Here is a 20,456-nt window from a genome sequence, read left to right on the forward strand (position 1 = left end):
CCAGGAGGTGGAGACTGGGTGGGCTCAGGGACTCACCCAAGGACATGGTCTGAGAGGGACAGGCAGCTGTTTCCAGAAGGCAGCTGCCTTTCCCCTGCCCCCCCCCCTGGAATTCCTGGCATGCCTTGTCTTTGTCTCCTGGGATAGCCCAGCAAGACCTCTGACCCTCTCCCCACCCCTGAGCTGTCAGCCTTGGGGCACGCTGGCTCTACTGGGGTGCACAGAAAGAGGCTGAGCCTGCTTCCTGCTAGGCCCCCCGAGTCTCCTAGCCCGCTTATAAGCCCCCCTCCATGTGGCTCTAAAGCCACGCTCTTCACTGGCGGTTTGGGCCCCGCTGGGACTGTCCAGTCCTGCCACCACACGTAGCCAGGGAGCCCTGGAATGCAGCCAGGGCCACCCAGGAGGTGAGTTTGGGATTTGCCCTTTTCTCCACTGGCACTGCAGGGGGTGGGTGGGAGAGGCGACTGTGTGCTGTTCACCACTCAGGGCCAGCTTTTCCCACAGAGAGACAGAGAGGGGCCGGGCAGTGATCCAGTTAAGTTCATATAATACTAGGCGCAAGGACCAGTGCAAGGATCTCCAGCTCTAGCCCTGCACTCTCCACCTGTAGCGGGATGCTTCACAATCGGTGAAGCAGGTCTGCAGGTGTTTATCTTTCTCTTTCCCTCTCTTTCTCCCCTCCCCCTCTCAATTTCTCTCTGTCCTATTGAAGAAAAAAATAGCTGTCGGGAGTGGTGCATTTGCAGTACAGGCAGCAAGCTCTAGTAATAACCCTTGAGGCAAAGGGAGAGAGAGAGAGAGATCACATCTGGAAGCTTCCCCTATGCTGTAGTACTCATATGTAGAGTGCTGGGGATGCTTGAACCAGGGCCTGACAGTAAAGCAGCTTCAGATGCTGATGGCATGGTCACCTGGCACTCTTGTCACACACACACACACACACACACACACACACACACACACACACACACACACAAATGCAGAGCCCCGGGGCAGTGAGAGACAGCCACCATCATGGTTGTGTGCACTGTCCTGAGACAAGATCCCTGAACAGGAGGCAACCAACAGGCAGCCAGCTAGGGAGATACCCAGGCAGGGAGGCTCCCTGGGCTTTAAGTCAAGACCCGAGAAAACCAGTGCTCAAGGGCCAGGCAGAGGGCCACAGAATATTTTCAAGAGTGGGAGAATACTCCCTGCTCTAATCCAACTTTCTAGCCCGTTTCTCTACTCTGACACCATTTTCTCTGACAATGTTTTTTTATCCAACTTCATGCTAGCTATCAAACTCAAGCAAAAACTACCATAGGCGTAGGCCCCTAGAAACAGGCTTAAAATGAATTTCCTAGCTTCCTTCTATTCTAAGATTCTTAATGTCACCTGCTCTGCATCTACCTTTGGGTTCCTGTTTATTAACCATTTTGTTTCACTTTATGTCCCGCCACCTTCCAGACACCAAGTTGCAGATGCTACCATGATCCCATTCTGACTTCTCTGGGTGGATGATCTCACCTATGTGTCCTGGAAGCTCACCTCTCCAGAGCTCTACCCAACTAGGAAAAGATAGAAACAGACTGGGGATATGGATGGACCTGCCAATGTCCAAGTCCAGCAGAGAAGCAATTACAGAAGCCAGAACTCCTACCTTCTGCACCCCAAAAACCAATTTTGATCCATACTCCCAGTGGGGGAGAAGTGATTAGAGGAAGAAGATAAAAGGGCTCTGAACTCCAACTCCATCAGGTCCCAGAGGAAGAGGACAAAAAGGGGAGATGTTTGGATTTAATAATAGGGTTATATGTGATTTAGAGGGGAAGAAAGGACTGGACCTGGAAGAAAAAGGGGGCAATTGGGAGTCGGACAGTAGCGCAGCGGGTTAGGTGCACATGGTGCAAAGCGCAAGAACCGGTGTAAGGATCCTGGTTCAAGCCCCTGGATCCCCACCTGCAAGGGAGTTGCTTCATAAGTGGTGGGTGGGTGAAGCAGGTCTGCAGATGTCTATCTTTCTCTCCCCCTCTCTCTCTTCCCCCCTCTCTCCATTTCTCTGACATCAATGACATCAACAATAACCACAACAATAAAAAAACAACAAGGGCAACAAAAAGGAAGAAATAAACATTAAAAAATAATAAAAGAAAAGGGGAGTAATTATGCACAAATGTAGACAGATAACTATAGAGATGTCTGAAACCTTGGGAGAACTTTGGTGGACTGCAATGGAGGGATTGGGGATCCAGAACTCTGTTGGTGGGCATGGTGTGAAATTATACCCCTGTTGACATGTCACTTTGTAAATCAATATCAAATCACTAATAAAAAAATAAAAAGAAATCAAGTTGGAAGGAGAAAGAAAAGTAAAAAAAAAAAAAAAGAAGAAGAATGGGGAGTCAGGTGGTAGCACAGTGGGTGGCGCAAATTGCAAAGACAGGTGTAAGGATCCCAGTTCGAGCCCCTGGCTCTCCACCCGCAGTGGAGTCGCTTCACAAGCAGTGAGGTAGGTCTGCAGGTGTCTATCTTTCTCTCCTCCCTCTCTGCCTTCCCCTTCTCTCTCCATTTCTCTCTGTCCTATCCAACAATAATGACATCAATAACAACAATATAATTACAACAATAAAACAACAAGGGCAACAAAAGGGAATAAATAAATAAATATTAAAAAATATATAGTGGTCCAGGAGGTGGTGCAGTGGATAAAGCATTGGACTCTCGGGTATGGGGTCCTGAGTTCAATCCCTGGCAGCACATGTAGCAGAGTGATGTCTGGTTCTCTCTCTCCTTTCTCATTAATAAACAAAATATTTAAAAAAGAAAAAAAGAATGTGGAAGCTGGGCTCCCCAGCCCACCTACTACTTCACACACTCACCCCATTTCCAAGGCTACTGGGTCTCTGGATCTCCAAAGGAATCCCACTCGAACCCCAGCTCCTCTAAGGGGAGCCCACCCTGGTGTGACTCTACCCCTCCCACACACACTTCAGGATGTTATCAGTACTTCCCATGCCCTGCTGGACAGGCCAGGACTCTGGCAGAGCTGTCACGTGCCTCACTCAACACCAGGAGAGACCCCAACACCCCCACAATGTGCACTTTAAGGAGAAATCTCAGGAAAATGGGTCAAATTTGGAACTCGACCAGGCTCCACAGACTGACACAAACACAGCTGCTTACAGACTCCGGAGTGGGGACAAGGACGGCCTCTCGCCTGCTGCTCTCTGGGGTGTCACTGGCCTCAGAGTGGTGGGGAGGGCGCCAGGCACCTGGTCAGCCCTGCCCCAGGCCTCACCGCTCTGTCTCCAGAGCTGACACCCCAGGAACGAGTCGCTGCAGGGCCAGTGGGCAGATTTCCTCAGCTCAGCTCAGGATGTCCCGGCTTGATTTTCACCCCTGGCAAATAAATCACCTACCAAGTCCTAGAACCTCAGGGTCCCTTGCTGTTGTGAGGAGGGGCTGGGATAGATGGCTCCTCAGTGGCCCACAGGCCTGCAGTCAAGGCCCTTGCACTAACCAGGGACCAAGACAAGGTGAGTAGCCAGGGAAGACAGGGGCTGTCCACCTGCAGGCACCCTGGACGTCCCTCAGCGGTGTGTTCACTCTCCCCCAAGCTTTTTTTCCTGCAGTACCCAGCTCAGTGAAGTCGGGTGCCCAAAGGACTATCTGCCACAGTCTGGGAGGGGTGGTGGTGGGGAGCAGAGATTGGTGAGAGAGCCCTACATTGGGCTGAACTTAACTCCAGCGGTTCTGTGCTCCGGACAGGGCAGGGGAAACTACACTGTGGCTGTACAACAGACTTTCAGCTGAGGCTCCAATCTCGGGCACCACCACAAGCCAGGCCTGAGCAGTGCTCTGGTGAAAGAAAGGTAAGCAAGAAAGAAAGAGAAAGGAAGGAAGGAAGCAAGGAAGGAGAGGAGGGAGGAAGGAGGGAGGAAGGGGAGTAGAGAAGGAAGAAAGGGTTGGTGACGTAATGGTTAAGCATTCACGTTACCATGTGCAAGAACCTTGTTTAAGCCCCTGCTCCCCTGTAAATGCCTCTTTTGAGACTCTCTCTATCTCTTAATTTCTCTCTGTCTTATCTAATAAAGAAAGGAAAGTAAATAAATAAATAAGCTGCCAGGAGCAGTGGATCCATCATGCAGGCACTGGGTCCCACTGAGAATGCTGGTGACAATAAAATAATAAAGGGGGTGGGGAGGCAGATAGTAGCACATCTGGTAAAGTGCACATGTAAAATCACAGTGTGTCAAGACCCAGGTTCAAGCCCCTGGTCCATGCCTGCAGGAGGAAGCTTCACAATAGCTGAAGCAGGCTTTCAGGTCTCTCTCTCTTTCTCTCTCTCTCTCCCTCCCTCCCTTTCCTCGATTTCTCCCTATGCTAAAAAAATTAATTAATTAAAATTATTTTTAAATAGAAGAAAAAAAGAAAAAGGAAGAAAAGAACAGAAGAGGAGATGGGAGGAGAAGGAGAAACAGAAGGACAGGCTCAGGGACTCAGATCCCCACCCCTTTCCTGATGGCCTCACCCTTTGTCACTGTGACAGTAGCTAAGACTCATTGCTGGCTTTCTTCTATCTGCTAAAAAACAAATAAACAAACAAAAACCAGCCCTGAGCAGTGAAACTGCACATGCACAAGGCCTCTGGGCTTCATGAAAAAACAAACAAGGGAAAAAGAAAGAGAGAGAATTCTCACTTCTCTCTTCTGGGGAGGTGCATTTCCATGGGGTAGCCAGTCCAGGTTCTGCTGCAGACTAGCTGGTGGTGACCTTGTGCAAATCCTTCCCAGCCCCCAGGTCCACTCAGCTCCACCCGGAAAAGGTGGCTGGACTAGACAGCCTGTTCTGGCCTGAACCCTCCCGCCAAACCCCAGAAGTGTATCTGGGCCACCTTGCCCCCCACCAAGATCTAAAAGTGACCATCCCACCACTGACCTAGTATGTTGGGGGGGGGGGGCGGTAGTTTATTCCTATAAGGTAGCCACGTGGAAACAGCTGCAAGGACACATTCAATAGGCCTCCATGGGATCCAAAGGACCTCCATGGGATCCAAAGCATCTGGAGCAACAAAAGTATGAGCCTGAGGCTCTAGAGACTGTGGGTTCAATCCCCAGCATTGCCTTACACCAGAGCTGAGCAGTGACTGGTCCTTCTCCCTCCTTTTTTGGTGGAATTAAAAAAAATCATCTTTATTTATTTGTTGGGTAGAGACAGAAATTGAGAAGGGAGGGCAAGGTAGAGAAAAAGAGACACCTGCAGCCCTGCTTCACCATTCACAAAGCTTTCCCTCTGCAGGTGGGGACCGGGGACTCAAACCTGGGTCCTTACGCACTGTAACAGGCACGCTCAACCAGGTGCGCCACCATCTGGCCCCCTCCTTTTTCATTCTCTGTCATACGCATATAGGCATCTTAAATTAATTAAGTAAAACTTTTAAAAGGAAGGAAGGGGGGAGGGTGGTGGCACACTTGGTTGAGCGCACATGTCACAATGTGCAAGGAACAGGGTTTGGGACCCTGGTTTCTACCTGCAGGGGGAATGTTTTGCAAGTGGTGAAGCAGAACTGCAGATGTCTCTCTGTCCCTCTCCTTCTCTATCACCCCCTTCCCTCTTGATTTCTGGTTGTCTCCATCCAATAAATAAAGATAATTAAAAAAAAATTTTAAAAGGGAAGGAAGGAAGAAAGAAAGATAGAAACAGACACACACACAGAAAGGAGAAACACCTGAAGCAGATACCTGGCTGGGAGTTCCCAGAAGCCAGTCACAAAGAAAGATGAACACTCCCAGCATCTGTGACAAACTCAGTGACCTTGGTGCCTTCGCTGTTACTTCCATCGTGTCTCCAAACCAGGGTGGAGTGAGATGCACTAAGAATCACTGTTTCCACATTTAATAGCACTGACATTTCCCTTAAATGTTCATTTCAGAGGCCGGACAGATAGTGCCCTGCTCTGTCATGGGCATGACCTGGCCTCAACACACTGAAGGAAGCTTTGGTGCTAAAGTGTCTTTCTCCCTGTCTGAAAAAGTCGACCTGAAGTATAGAGTTTCTGGACTACAGAGATAGCATAGTGGTTATGTAAACAACATTCATGCCTAAGGCTCCAAAATCCTAGGTTCAAAGCCCAGCACTACCATAAGCTAGAGCTGAAGAGTGCTCTAGTAAAATAAAATGAATCTGAGGTTTCTTTTTTCGACTATGCGTACAGATTCTCATGCCTGAGTCTCCAAGGCCCAGGTTCAATCCCTTGCACCACCATAAACCAGAATTGAGCAGTGTTCTGGTAAGGGAGGGAAAGACAGAGGGGTGGGGGGAGAGGGTGAGAGAGAAAGAGAGAGAGAGGTGGAGAGAGAGAAGGGAAGAGAGGGAGAGAGGGAGAGAGGGAGAGAGGAGAGGGAGGGAGGGAGAGAGAGAGAGAGGGAGAGAGGAGAGGGAGGGAGAGAGAGAGAGAGAGAGTGGGAACCACAGCATCACTCTGGCACATGTGATGCCAAGGACTGAACTCAGGACCTCATGCCTCTGAGTTCAATAATTTAGCCACTGAACTATCTCAACACTGAGTCACTTTATCCATTTATGGATACAAGACCTGGAAAGTTCCTGACTGCTCTCAGTTCCCACTGTGGGCTAGGCACCAGCCCTGTTGTGCTCTGCATTTTATCCATGGCCCTAATGTTTTGTGGCCAACGGCCTCTCCCTCTTACAGATGAGGAAACTGACTCCGATGAGGAAACCCTCTCAGGGTGGATGCACTGAGCCCAGCTCATCTGGTCACACCCTGCACTCCACAGCCCACACCCTGTGTGGTCCCCTGCACAAAACTCTCTTGTGGTCCTGATCCCGCTCCGCTCCTGTCCTCGGGGCTGTGTGAATGGGCAGAACCCCTCAGAGCAGGGATGGCTGGGAGAGAGAATTTTTTTTTTCCACTGGAGAGTCTGTTCTTTTTCTCTGTGTGTGGAAAACAAAGGAGAGGGCCAGTTTCTGAATGCAAAGGCTGGGATTGAATGGCCCAGCCCAGCAGGCAGCCTCCACTTGTGGGGACAGCTTGTGGGGACAGATGTGTTGTGCAGGCAGCACAATGAGAGGTGGGGACTGCGGCTCCTCAGGGGTCAGGCCTTCAGGGGCAGCAGCTCACAGCTAACCCCTCTCTGTCCTGGCCAACTGAGCCTCCTCCCCAGGGCAGCGGAGAGAAAAGGAGTCATGCTGGTACTAGGTGGCCAGCGACTTGCCATGGTTTACTGATCACTTACTATGTACTCTGTCCGGGGGTGGGGGGAGTGGGGAGCTATCCAAGAGGGCTATGGGGCAACCCTTATCTCAAAGAACTACTTATTTATTTATTTATTTTTAATTATCTTTATTTATTGGATAGAGACAGCCAGAAATTGAGAGGAAGGGGGAGACAGAGAGACACCAGCAGCACTGCTTTACCACTTTGAAGCTTTCCCCCTGCAGGTGGGGACCAGGGGCTTGAACCCAGATCTTTGCCCATTGTAACATAGGTGCTTGCTTGCTTAACCAGATCTGCCACCACCTGGCCCTGATTATTTATTTTGCCACAGGGGTTAACGCTGAAGCTTGGTGCCCGTACAATAAATCTACGGCTCCCAGTCGATTTGTGGCCTCCCTACCCCACTGTTTTCTTCTTTTATTTGATCGAACAGAGAGAAATTGAGAGGGGGGAAACAAGAGAGAGAGAGAGAGAAAGAGACCTGCAGACCTGCATCACTGACTGTGAAGCTCCCCCCTTCCCTGACCCCAGCCCCACAAGTGAGGACCCAAGGACTTGAACCTGGGTCCTTGTGTGTGGTAATGTGTGTGCTCAACTGGGTATGCCACCACCCAACTCCAGAACTACTACTCTTAGCAGCAGTGACAGAACACACTCTTAATATTTTAGAGAGAGAAGCGGCGAGGTGGAGGTCCACAGCCCCACTCCAGCACAGCACCCCTGGAGCACCCAGTGCTGGTATATCTGCTACGGAAGGATGGAGTAGATTTCCTGACTGACGCTCAGGTCCACCCTCACTGCTGCAAATTCACATGCAGCTGAAAAGTCAGAGCTCTGCTTCACAGGCGGGGAGGCAGCAAGCCACCATGCGAGGCTGACTGCATCTATGAGGGTGGGGCCATGGGTAGATACAGCTCCTGTCACTGTGCCAGGCAGGTGGCACTGCTAAGTACTGGCCTTGGAGGCATGAGGTCCAGGGTTTGATGCCCTGCATCGCACATGCCAGAGGGGTGCCACCCTCACCTCACACCTCCCCGTCTCCGTCCTCCCACACACACACTAACAGACAAACACATCTTTAAAACTGAAAAGACAGGGGTCGGGTGGTAGTGCAGTGGGTTAAGCACACATGGCGTGAAGTGCAAGGATCTGTCTAAGGATCCCGGTTTGAGCCCCAGTGATAACCGTGGAAGCAAAAACAAAACAAAACCTGAAAAGTAAAGTCTTCCCACTAAGTCCACTTGCCTAGCTTAAAACCCTGTTGTTAAGGGCTAGAGGGCCCCCGATGAGCTCAGCCCACCAGTGTGCTTGTGGCCTCCCCACCAGTTCACGTGCACGGACTGCATTCTGAAATAGAGCCCTGTGGGGCCTGCCCAATAGCTCGGCTTGGTAGTGCATCTGCTTTGCCATGCACGCCACCCAGGTCCAAGACTGGCTTCCACCACACAGGAGAAGTTTCGGTGCTGGGGTGTCTTTCCTTTTCTCTGTCTGAAAAAAAGTCATCCTGGAGTGGTAAAGCTCAGGTGATGACTAATAAAACACAACATGCAAAAAGTGAAACTGACACAAAATTCTGGAAGGATGCATGAGAAATAGATGCATGGATGCCGAGGGTGGCTGTGGAGCCCTGGGAGGGGGTGCTTCCCTCGACAACCTTGTTATCCTTCCAATAGTAAATGTACAATAGTAAATGTACCTGCCCTGTCCATCTCCTCACCCCACCACCAGTAGCCAGGCTTCCAGCATCACCATCCTGGTCTTTGTGGCTTCCTAAGCAGTCCCCCTGGAAAGCAAGTGCATGGCTGGGCTGTGCACAGGCCGGGCCTGGCAGGGGGCATGCGTGAAGGGGAGGCCAGGATGGATAGGGTTCAGGGAAGAGAAGACAGGCTACTATCTGCAAGGCTGCAAGATTGCATGGCCCAGAGGCACACGGGGTCCAAGGGAAGGGGGCAAGCTTGGTATATGCCACCAGTACCACCCTGGCAAAGGGATGGTGACCTTGCAGGAGTCCCAGAAGGACACACCCTCTGGACTCCATCAATACCAGAAGCTCTGGCTGGCGGCCAGCCGCCTCCGCTGAGCTGCCACACCAGCTCAATAAATACTTGTTGGCAGATCAATTAAGCCATCCAGGAATGAAGGCTAGAAATATAGTCTCCTCGGCTCCCGCAGGGAACGTGCCCTTCTCTGCAGTCAGGCCTGAGATCCTAGGTCCCCACCCCCACCCAGGGCACTGACACATCAGGCCTGACTCGGGGCAGCAGAAGGCAGGTGCAGCTCTGGTTCTGGCTGCTGTGTGGTTTTGAATCAGGACCCCCAGATGCCTGGTGTGGCCCTGGGGGTGAGGGAGGGGCACTTGAGCAGCTTATAGCACAAAGGGACAGTGTCCTCACTTGACTGCTGCTGGCTCAGCCCCTGGTTGGGCTTTGGTCCCCGAGGAAGAACCGTGCCTGGATGGGGAAGATCTGGGATCCTCTGACCCCTTCTCTGATTACCCCCTACGCAGCTTTCAGCTTTCCTGCCCTCCCCCACCTCCACCTCCACTGTGTAAAAGGTGGAAACTCCTGGAGGGAGGGGGTCTCTGGCTGCACCTGGAAAGGCATGAAGGCAGATTGCCCTTCATGCTGGTGTGAAAGAGTGGCCTTCACTGACACTAGGCAGCAAGGCCCTCGTCCAGCTTCAGTCTCAAGAAAAACTCTTGACTCCCATGTCATCCTTTATAAAATGGAGACAGGAGCCATAACACCCCCTCCAGGTATCTCCGGTGGCTCAGTTAAAAGTGGTGACATAATGAGGAAGATACCTGGCCCTGGCTCAGAGTGTGGGTGACTTTCCAATCCAAGCTCCTCTGCACGCCGCCGCCTCTTTCTGTCTGGAGAGGCCCTCACCTTTATCACTCCTCACCACCCAGGAACTCCAAGATGTGAAACAGTCACTCTATCCCAAGGAGAGAGGAGCAGAGGGGAAGAGAGACATCCCCTGCAAACCAGCTCAGGGCAGAGTCTGAATCCTGGCTTCCCTGCAGGGATCCTAAAAGCTCACAGCAGTTAGAACACTCTGTGACTCTCTCTCCATGGCCAGAGCAGCCCAATTCACAGCCACCACTGATGCAGCCTCTAAGCCACAGTGCACCTAGCCAGGCAGGAGGTCTGAGGGCTGTGGATGGAGAGGCCGGGAAGAGGCAGGAGGAGGGGACAAGAGCTGGGGACAGATAGGAACCGGGGGTTCACAGACCTCTGACTGGATCAGCCTTGTGTAGCACAGCCGGCTTTGGGGTGAGCCTGCCCCCCCCATTTCCCAGCAATGTGACCTTGAGTGAGCTCACTGTACCTCAATTTTCGATGAGTTAAACTGCTGGTCTCCAGTCTCACTAACATTGAGAGCTGAGCAGCACTCTCTGATCAAGCCAACAAATTAAGTTGGGAGGGGGGCGAGGATGAGGAGTGGCACCCATAGTGGCGAACCCAGCTGAGTGCACACATTACCATGCGCAAGGACCTGGATTCAAGCCCCCAGGCCCCATTGCAGAGGAGAAGCTTCATGACTGGTGGTGCAGTGCTGCAGATGTCTCTGTCTCTCTCCCTCTCTATCTTCCGTGGCCCTCTCCATTCCTGTCTTATGAAATAAAGGGGGTAGAGGAGGCAAGGGGGAAGATGGATTTGGCATATAGGAGCTGAGCCCCAGTGATAACCAAGCCATAGAGGACACCTGAGAGTGAATCAGTGGGCAAGAGGCCCACCTGAGGGTTCAGGAGACTCCCACTGGGTTAACCTTTCATCCCAATCACCAATTTGCAACCAGCCAGCACAGGAGAGAATCAAGAATGAAACACATGGGGGTTTGGTAACAGCATTGTGGTTATATGCAAAAAAGATTCTCATGTCTACAGCTTGGAGGTTCCAGGTTCAATCCCACATACAACCATAAGCCAGAACTGGTATTGAAAAAAAAAGGGGGGGAGGGAGAGGAGGTAGCATAACAGTTATGCAGAGACTTATGCCTGAGGCACTGAAAGTCCCTGGTTCAATCCCTGTACCAGCACAAGTCAGAATTGAACAGTGCTCTGGCATTAAAAAAGCAAAAATGGGGGCCAGGCGGTAGCACAGTGGGGTAAGCATACATCACAGCAAAGTGCAAGGACCTGTGAAAGGATCTGGGTTCCAGCCCCCTGGATCCTCAACCTGCGGGGGGGAGGGGGGCTCACTTCATAAGCAGTGTAGCAGGTGTGCAGGTGTCTACCTTTCTCTCCCCCTCTCTGTCTTCCCATCCTCTCTCGATTTCTCTCTGTCCTATCGAACAACAGCAATAGCAATAAGGGCAACAAAAATGGAAAAAGCCTCCAAGAGCAGTGGATTCATAGTGCAGGCACTGAGCCCCAGCAATAACCCAGGAGGCAAAAAATTAAAAAAAAATCAAAATCAAAATAATTCAAGCTCACGTTGCACGCACCCTATGCCCGAACTGCTCTAAGCACTCCTGCGGGGTCCCCCTGCCCCGTCCCCAGGAACTCACGGTCGAGGCCATTGATGTAGCGCATGGTGACCTCGCAGTGTCCCCACACGGCGCTCACCACCGGGTACAGCTTCTTGCCCTTGAGGCCGCGGAAGGCCACGCCCAGGTACTCGCCGTCCACCACGAAGCTGAGCGTGCCCTCGTCCATGTCCAGCACCACCAGCAGCGAGTCGGGCAGCGCGAAGGCCTCGTCGGGGCCCAGGAAGGCGGGGTAGGCCACCCCGGGCCGGTTCTTGCCGTCGTGGTAGAGGCGGCTGCGGCCCAGGTCCCAGCCCCACGACTCGGCGTCGCTGCCCACCAGCGCCGTGTAGCCCACCGAGTGCAGGGGCGCACGGGCCGTGGCCACCCCGACCACGGCGTGGGTGCCGCGCTGGCGGGCAGGCCAGTGGATGAGCCAGGCGTGTAGGCCCCGCGCGTGCCCCACCTTGCCGCGGATGCCGTCGGTGCTCTGCGCCACCGGGTGGCGGTGGAAGGTCAGCCGGTCGTCGTCCTTGACGAAGACGTTGAGCGAGCGGTCCTCGGGATTCCAGGCGTGGCGCAGCTGCACTGCCGTGCCGGCCGCTGGCATGTCCAGCAGCTGGTCCAGGCGCGCCGGCCGCCAGGGCTCAGCCCCGCGCAACTCGCGCTTGGCCGGCCGCAGAGCCGCCTCGCGCACCTCCACTGACTTGAGGCTCCCGGACAGCTTCTGGCCCATGGTCACGGCCAGCGCTGGGCACCCGGCTTCCCGGCCTGCTCACCGCCGCTGCCTCTCGGGGCTGGCACGGGACCCAAACTCCTAGGAACAGACAGAGCACGGGTTAGGGCAGCAGCTATTAGTCAGACTTGCCCACCTATAGTCACACTTGTCCAAGCCTCCCCGGAGCCCCGTGCACGCAGTAATAATAATTATTTTATTTATTTAAAATTTGGGCGGGGTAGATGGCATAATGGTTACGAAAAGAGACTCTCCTGTCTGAGGTTTCTAAATCCCAGGCTCAGTTCCCCACCCCACCATAAGCCAGAGCTGAACAGTGCTCTGGTGAAAAATAAAATAAAATTAAATTAAAATTAAATAAAATATATAGAGACAGAGAGATTCAGGGAAGATAGCATAATGGTTATGCAAACAGAGGCTCTGAGGTCCCATGTTTAATTCCCAACATCACCACCACCACCACAATAATAATGTGGGTCCTGGGGAGTGACACAGTGGATAAGGCCTTAGTATCTCAAACAAGAGGTCCTAGGTTCAGCCTCCCGGCACTCCATGTTCCCAAAGTGATGCTCAGGTTCTATCTCTCATTAACAAATAAATCACAGGCAGGGGTAGATAATACTGCACCACAAGTCAGAGCTGATCAGTGCTCTGGTAAAACAAACAAACAATCTCTGAAAATAGTAATGAGGATTAGAGGCATGGCACAGTGGGCTACCACACAGCAATTGTCTATGGAAGGATCCAGGTTCAACACCTGGCCCTACCAAGAGCCAAAGATAAGTGGTGCTCTGGTGAAAAAAGAAAAAGAAAAAAAAACAAAAACCAATGTACGTGAGTATAGCCAAGGAGGTGGTTAGAACACTAGACTTACAAGCACAAGGTCCTGAGTTTAATCCCTGGCAGCAGAACATGTACCAGAGTGATGCTCTGGCTCCTTCTCTCATTAATAAATAAATTAAAATCTTTAAAATAGATAACAAGACATATTGTCCTCACTTCATAGTAAGATAAAAGAGCAGAGATGGGAACAATTCACCAGCATCCCACAAATAAGGAACTGAATTGAAATCCAAACTGCAGCTACCAACCTTCAGGATCTGTGTCCTGTACTTTACACAACAACCTCAGGTTTTCTTTATATTTTTTTGTTTGCCTTTTTTTTTTGCTTTTCAATAATTTTAGAAAAGGGTTGAATCCCAAAAAGCAGCAACTAGCTCAAGGTCACAGAGTCTAGATGAAGTTGTGTGCATTTGATGCCCAGGCTCCAGGGCACAGAATGGCCAGTGGAAGGCAGGGTTTGGGCAGAGGAGGAAGTTAATGCTGCAAAAGTCAGTCCTGAACTTCTGGGAGGCGCAGCCATAGAATAACTGGGACCAAACATCTCTTCTCCCAAAACAACAAATAAATACAATAGACCCAACTGAAGCCATAATCTACAGCTGAAATTTCCACAGCCTAAGGTGGGTGCTCAAGTGCGGGTGGAACAGAAAGGGGTGCAGGTGCAGGTGCGGGTTGAAGAGCAGCAAAGTCAGATCAGAGCTCTGGGCAGTGTGGGCGCTGAGCTGTGCCATTTTGGCGATTTCACTCTAAGCAACATTGTTCCTAGTGCTGGAAGACAAGGGACAGGGGCTTAAAACCTCTCAGTGTTTGACTCAGGGGGTGATTTAGCTTTCTGAATTTAAGGAAAGGACACAATATAAATCAGGGCATTTGTGACCACAAGACAGCCCAAAGCAACCTCCACCCCCCCCACACACACACAGACACACATCATTGCACCCCCTGCAGATCATACAAACAAGAGAAACCTAAAGATCACAAAAGCACCACCTTCTGGTCATTAATAACCAGCACAAAAAAAGCACAAGCAGAGAAACAGAACTAAACAGCCAACGATGCTGTTATCAGCCAGACAGAAACAAAGCAGAGGAAATCCAAGGGATTACAGATTTAGAGAGATGCTCAGAGACAGACTACACAGATGAGGACTTCCCAAGAATTTAAGCAAGAATTAAAAGAGCACGTTACTATGGAATTAAAAACACAAGAGAGGAACTTATAATAGAGTTAACTAAGAATCTTCAAATCAGAACTCTTCAGTCAGAACTCCAGGGAGCAAAAGACACCCTAACTGCAATCCATGCCCAGGTAGAAGGCTTAGGAAGTGGATCCACACATTCAGAAGAAATAATCTCCAACCTAGAAGATACAGCCAGCCCAATCTTTCAATTCAAAGATGAGGGAGTGGAATAGTTCTGAAAGACTGAAGCAACTCTGTGAAATTACAGACTCCATCAAAAGATCGACTATAAGAGTGATAGGTATATCTGAGGAGGAGGACAAGGCCAAAGGCCCAGAGTCCATTTTCAGAGTAATTTTAGCTGAGAAGTTCCCTCACTTAGGAAACTATCAGAACATTTTCATTCAAGAGGTAGAACCATCACCCAGATTTATAAATACAAAAAGACCAACACCAAGGCACATGATTGTAAAACTATCAAAAGTCAACAGCAAGGAAAAAAAATTTGCTGACTGCTAGGGAAAGGAAAGAAGTTACATACAAAGGCAGAGCCATAAGACTTTTATTAGATTTCACAAACTCTAGAGGCAAGGAAAGAGTGGAATGACAAGTTCAAAGTTCTAAAGGAGAGGGAATTCCAGCCACGAATATTGTATTCTGCAAAATTATCCTTCACATATGAGGGAGAAATAAAGATTTTCTCAAATATTGAAGAACTAAAAGGATTTGCCACAATCAACCCCACCTTACAAGAACTACTGAACTGAGTCCCACAAGAAAGGAGGAAGCAAAGGAACACAGGTTCCAAACACTAAGCTGCAGATGCCACCGTGACGCCAACCTCACCAATGTGCCCTGGAACCCCACCTCTCCAGAGCCCTGCCCAGTAGGGAAAGATGGGGACAGGCTGGGAGTATGGATTAAACTGTCAATGCCCATGTCCATTGGAGAGGCAATTACAAAAACCGGACCTCCCACCTTCTGCAGCCTGTAATGACCCTGTGTCCATGCTCCCAGAGAGATAAAGGATAGGAAAGCTTCCAATGGAGGGGATGGAATATGGAACTCTGGTGGTGGGAAATGTGTGGATTTTCACCCCTCTTATCTATGTTTTTGTCAATATTTTCTCATTTTTATTTTATAAATAAATGAAATTTTTAAAAAGGTCAGTCTTCATGCCTTTGTCTGAGTGGTCAGGGAAGAAGAGGAGGGGCCTGATCAACCTTCCTCACCTCCCCAGTCATCCTCAGTCCCAACACTTCCAGGAAGCCCAACCTGATATACCAAGTCCTTAGGGGGCCAGCCTCAAACTTCTAGTTGGGACTTTCACATCTTGCTGATCTGTTGCTTCCAGTCTCTGGGCATTGCTCTGAGAACCTGTGCTTTGACTTCCCCCATAATGGGACCCAAGCAAGTGCAGTGCTCTGAAGACAGAGCTGCTGTCTTTTGACCCCTTCTATACGATGTGGCAGGGGACTGACGAGATACCTCATGTGGGAAGGTGGCAGCTTTGCCATGCATGAGACCCAGGTTCAAGTCCAGCCCCCACTGCACTGGGGGAAGCATGAGTGCTGTGATGTTTTTCCTTTTCTCCCTTGGTCTCTGCTTCTCTCTTTCTATCTGAAAAGGCCTACTGGAGAATGAGTGGTGTGGCCCTGTGACTGGGAAAGGGCCAGGGCTGGAGTCAGGAGATGAGGCCTCGAGTCTGGTTCTGTCACTGACAACTGTCAATGCCTGTGACAGCCGACCCTGGGCTACAATGAATGTGTTGGACACAGCTGTACATCCTCCTGCTTTTTGGCCCTTGTTCAGTCACTCAACAAACACTTTCCGGAAATCTGGCCCCAAGCCTTCTCTCTCAGCCAGAGAAAGCTGGCCATCTTTTCTCTTCTGTCTGCTCCACAGCAGGTGGCCCTAGGTCCGGTGGGCAGGATACTGGATAGCACCTGACTTCCTAGGACATCACAGTAGAACGAGCTTCCAACCCATCATGCCTCTGAGCCTTCCTTCCCATTCCCCTCAAGACAAAGTTCAAGTCGTGGGCCACTCTTGGATGGTGATGATGAAGTACCTCAGAGTTTTAGTGACAGCCCAGCAAGAAAACAGAACAGAAGAAACTATCCCGCAGGGAATCATGAAGACTCAAGGTATGGATGTCACAATAAATGTGACACTAAGTCTTTAGGGGACCACTCCCCAAGATTCCAGAGGCCCAGCCTGGAGGGCTGCCTCTCCCAGGACCAGAGCCAGCCAGAGTAGCCAGGCCAGGGGGCAAAAAGGGTGATTGTCTTCCTTCCCTTCATCAGCAGTGATCCAAGTTTCTTTCCCTGGCTAATCTTCCTCCAGGAAATAGCTCATCCAATAGAGCTATTATTAACGCACCTTACCATGCAAGAGGACCTGGGTTTGAGTCCCACCAGCACATGGGAGAGCACCATAGCACTAGGGGAAGCTCCATGGATGGTGGTATCCTACTACGGTGTCTCTTCCTCGCTGTCTGCAATAAACAAACCAGCTTGGAAAACATGGAATTGCACCTGCATAAGACCCCAGCACTGAAAACGGAGGAGAAAGAGGAGAAGGAAAACAAAAAGGAGACATACTGATACTATCCACAATAGTCTTCAGCATTAACTGTATCTTAGCAGTGATTTTTTAAAAGCTACACTTGAAATAGTACAAACATTTTTTTTTTACTTGCGTAAAGACTTTTTCTTGGTAAAAATATTATGTACTTGGGTACTGGGTGGTGGCATGCCAGGTTAAGAGCACATAGTACTCAGCACAAGGATCCCAGTTTGAGTCCCCCTTGCTCCTCACCTGTAGGAGGGTCACTTGAGAAGCAGTGAAGTAGGTCTACAGGCGTCTAACCCCCTCTTCCTCTATCTCCCTGCCCCTCTCAGTTTCTCTCTGTCTTACCCAATAAAATGGAAGAAATGGCCACCAGAAGCAGTGGATTTGTACTGCAGGCGGAATACCAGTGATATCACTAAAGGTCAAATATATATATATATATATATATATATATAAATGTATATATAATTTACTTATGTGCATGTATTGGTTATTGTCAAGTTGTGAACCCCCCAAAAAAAAAGCTTAGAGAGGGAGAAACAGCCCAGGGGCAAAGCACTCGTCTATTGAAAAAAAAAAAGCTTAAATAAGTAAATTTTAAAAAAAGGAAAAAGGAGGAGGGTGGGAGGGCCAGCCATGGCACACCTGATGTTACAACGCACAAGGACCCAAGTTCAAGTCCCTGATCCCCACCTGCAAGGAGAAAGCTTTGCAAGTGGTGATGCCGTGCTGTAGGCGTCTTTCTTCTCTCCCATTTCCTCCTCTCCTGATGTCTTTGTTTCTATCTAAGAAGTAAAAGTTTAAGACAACGCCCATGTCCACAGAGAAGCAATTACAGAAGCCAGAGCTCCTACCTTCTGCACCACAAAAAGAATTTGGGTCCATACTTCCAGAGGGGGAGAGATGTTAGGGGAAGATGACCAGAGGTCTTTGAAACCAAGTCCCATCAGGACCCAGAGAGGAGAAAAAAAAAAAAAAAAGACATTTGGAAGTAGTAATAGGTATGAGTGTGACTTAGAAAGGAAGAGAAGGTAGGACCATGGAAGAAATGGGCAAAAATACAAACAAAAATATAGACAGATAATTAGTCAACCCATAATCTGTGATCTTGGAAGAACCAATGCAGTTTCCAATGGAGGGAATGGGGACACAGAACTCTGGTGGTGGGAACTACACCCTGTTACCTGGTAATTTTCTAAACCAATATTAAATTACTAATAATTTTCTTTAAAGGAAGGAGGAGAAGAAAGAAGAATGGGAAGAAGAAAGAAAGAAACCCACCTCTTTGAGGTCCAAGAGGTAGTGCAGCAGGAAAAGCATTGGACTCACAAGCCCGAGGTCTGGAGTTTGATCCTGGGTATCACATATGCCAGAGTGATGCTTGTGCAATTTCACAGCTCAGGACTGGCTTTTAAGCAACTAGAACAAAGCCAACAATAGGTCCCAGCTATTCCCCACTGTGACAAAGGGGAGGGCCATGGGAAGGGGGTGGGGACCTGAGTCCCTGAGGCTGGGCTTCTGCTTCTTTCCCTCTCTCTTAAAACAGAGCACACTCACTTCTTAGGTCTGATTTGTTGGTGGTCTTGAAGATTGAACCGTGGGCCCTTGGAGCCTTGGTGTGAAAGCCTTGCATCTACCTGGGTGATGCCGTGTTATTAATAAATAAATAAAGCTCATGAAAACAAAACAATAATAACAAATTCAGGCATCATCTTCACCCCCCTCAGTGCTCATGGTTGTGCAGTGCTGGGGCGTATTAAAGATTTTTAGTCCAATCTCTCATCTCCCCAGATAGGTGTCTGCAAAACACTCTCAACTCCAACTTTGGTCGATTTCCACCATCATGCACCAGATCATCCCACTGGCTCACCAACTGTACCGGAAACCGTAAGCCCCCCCCCCCCACCCCCCCATTACAGAGATAAAAGGAAGCTATTTTCTTGGTGCAACCTGAAAGTTTTTTAGCCCAGATGCAGACTGATCTATGCAAAGCTGGCTGCTCAGAAGGAAGCCTGCCATGGCCAATAGAGCAGAGTACCCCCAGGCTGGATTCCCCTGCACCCCCCAGCTAGTTTGTCCCCTCCAGACCAGCCCTTTCTTTCCAGGCACAAAGAGAGCCATCTGTCTGCTTCCAGCTTCCAGGTGGGCCATCTCCCGCCTGCTCCCAGCTCGATCAATGAGGCTTTCCCCTGTCTCCTTCTGCCGGGGTTTCCATGGGAATCCTCCCACTCGTGACTGAGCCAGGAACCCCCCAAGGCAAGGCGGAAGCAGCGCTGGCTGGCAGGCAGCCAGGGGAAGAAGGCAGGGGACAGTGGTTGAAGGCAGGTTTTCTGGGCACTGACAAGGCCAGCAGGCTCTGCAAGGTCATTTGAAAGAGAGATCAGAGGCCTGAGAGGCCTCACAGCCCTGCAGGATTGTCTCCACAGCAGCAGATGCCCTGGGCCCCAGGGTGTCTCAGGCACATCCAGCTGTTATACAGGACAGCTGGCTTCCAGGAGCAGGGCCCACATGGCTTGGGCTGGAGCAGAGCTTCCCTCTGCCCCTCCCTTCCCCCTCTTGGGGACTGGGGTGGCTGCCACAGAATGGGAGACCCCTTGGGAAATCAGGAGAAAATGCAACCACCACCACCCCCACCCCCCCCAGTACAATCAGTTCAGTAACTGTTCAGCCCCTCCTGGTTCATTTCCTGATCTCCACTGTCCCCACCTGCGGTCAGGCTGGCAAAGTTCATGGGATACCTGCAAGACAAGCATACTGTCCCAAGCAAGGAATTAGAGCAAGGACTCACTCTGAGAGCATGTCAGGGTTAAGGAATATTTGTTTTTACTTACTTACTTACTTACTTAATTAATTTTTTTATGGGGCCCTGGCTCTCCAGCCTGCATAACAATGAGGACTATTGGATGACTTTAATATAGCCACTTACAACAGGCATGAATCTTTTTTTTTTTTTTAATTTCTTCATTGGGGAATTAATGTTTTACATTCCACAGTAAATACAATACTCTGTACATGCATAACATTTCTCAGTTTTCCATATAACAATACAAGCCCCACTAGGTCCTCTGTCATCCTTTTGGAACCTGTATTCGCCCCCCTCCCCCCACCACCCAAGAGTCTTTTACTTTGGTGCAACATGCCAATTCCAGTTCAGGTTCTACTTGTGTTTTCTCTTCTGATCTTGTTTTTCAACTTCTACCCGAGAGTGAGATCATCCCACACACATCCTTCTGTTTCTGACTTATTTCACTTAACATGAATGTCTCAAGGTCCATCCAAGATTGGCTGAAAATGGTGAAGTCACCATTTTTTACAACTGAATAGTATTCCATTGTTTCTTCTTCTAGCGTTTGCCCTTCTTCCGTAGCCAGTCAACAGCGTCAGGTTGAGCCTGATGTCAAGTTTCGAGACCTCCTTTGAATCTGGAGAGGTGG

The 20,456-nt window shown here is 50.0% G+C and overlaps 1 protein-coding gene across 2 annotated transcripts in view; it reads right to left on the reverse strand.

The window, feature by feature from the left end:
- SPSB4 (splA/ryanodine receptor domain and SOCS box containing 4) overlaps positions 1 to 20,456 on the reverse strand; it is a 68,728-nt gene that overhangs the window by 36,032 nt on the left and 12,240 nt on the right. Inside the window, exons 1-2 of one of the 2 annotated variants that reach the window (XM_060197520.1) lie at positions 18,304 to 18,438; positions 11,732 to 12,506 (exon numbers count right to left, since the gene is read on the reverse strand). In XM_060197520.1, coding sequence (XP_060053503.1) covers positions 11,732 to 12,425 — 694 coding nt within the window. In that variant the 5' untranslated portion in view covers positions 12,426 to 12,506; positions 18,304 to 18,438. Of the gene's footprint in view, positions 1 to 11,731; positions 12,507 to 18,303; positions 18,439 to 20,456 lie in introns of those variants that run through there. The other variant, XM_007529940.3, reaches the window with a different exon arrangement.

The sequence above is a fragment of the Erinaceus europaeus genome, chromosome 9 (genome assembly GCF_950295315.1).
Source record: "Erinaceus europaeus chromosome 9, mEriEur2.1, whole genome shotgun sequence".
NCBI classification, from domain to species: Eukaryota; Metazoa; Chordata; class Mammalia; order Eulipotyphla; family Erinaceidae; genus Erinaceus; species Erinaceus europaeus.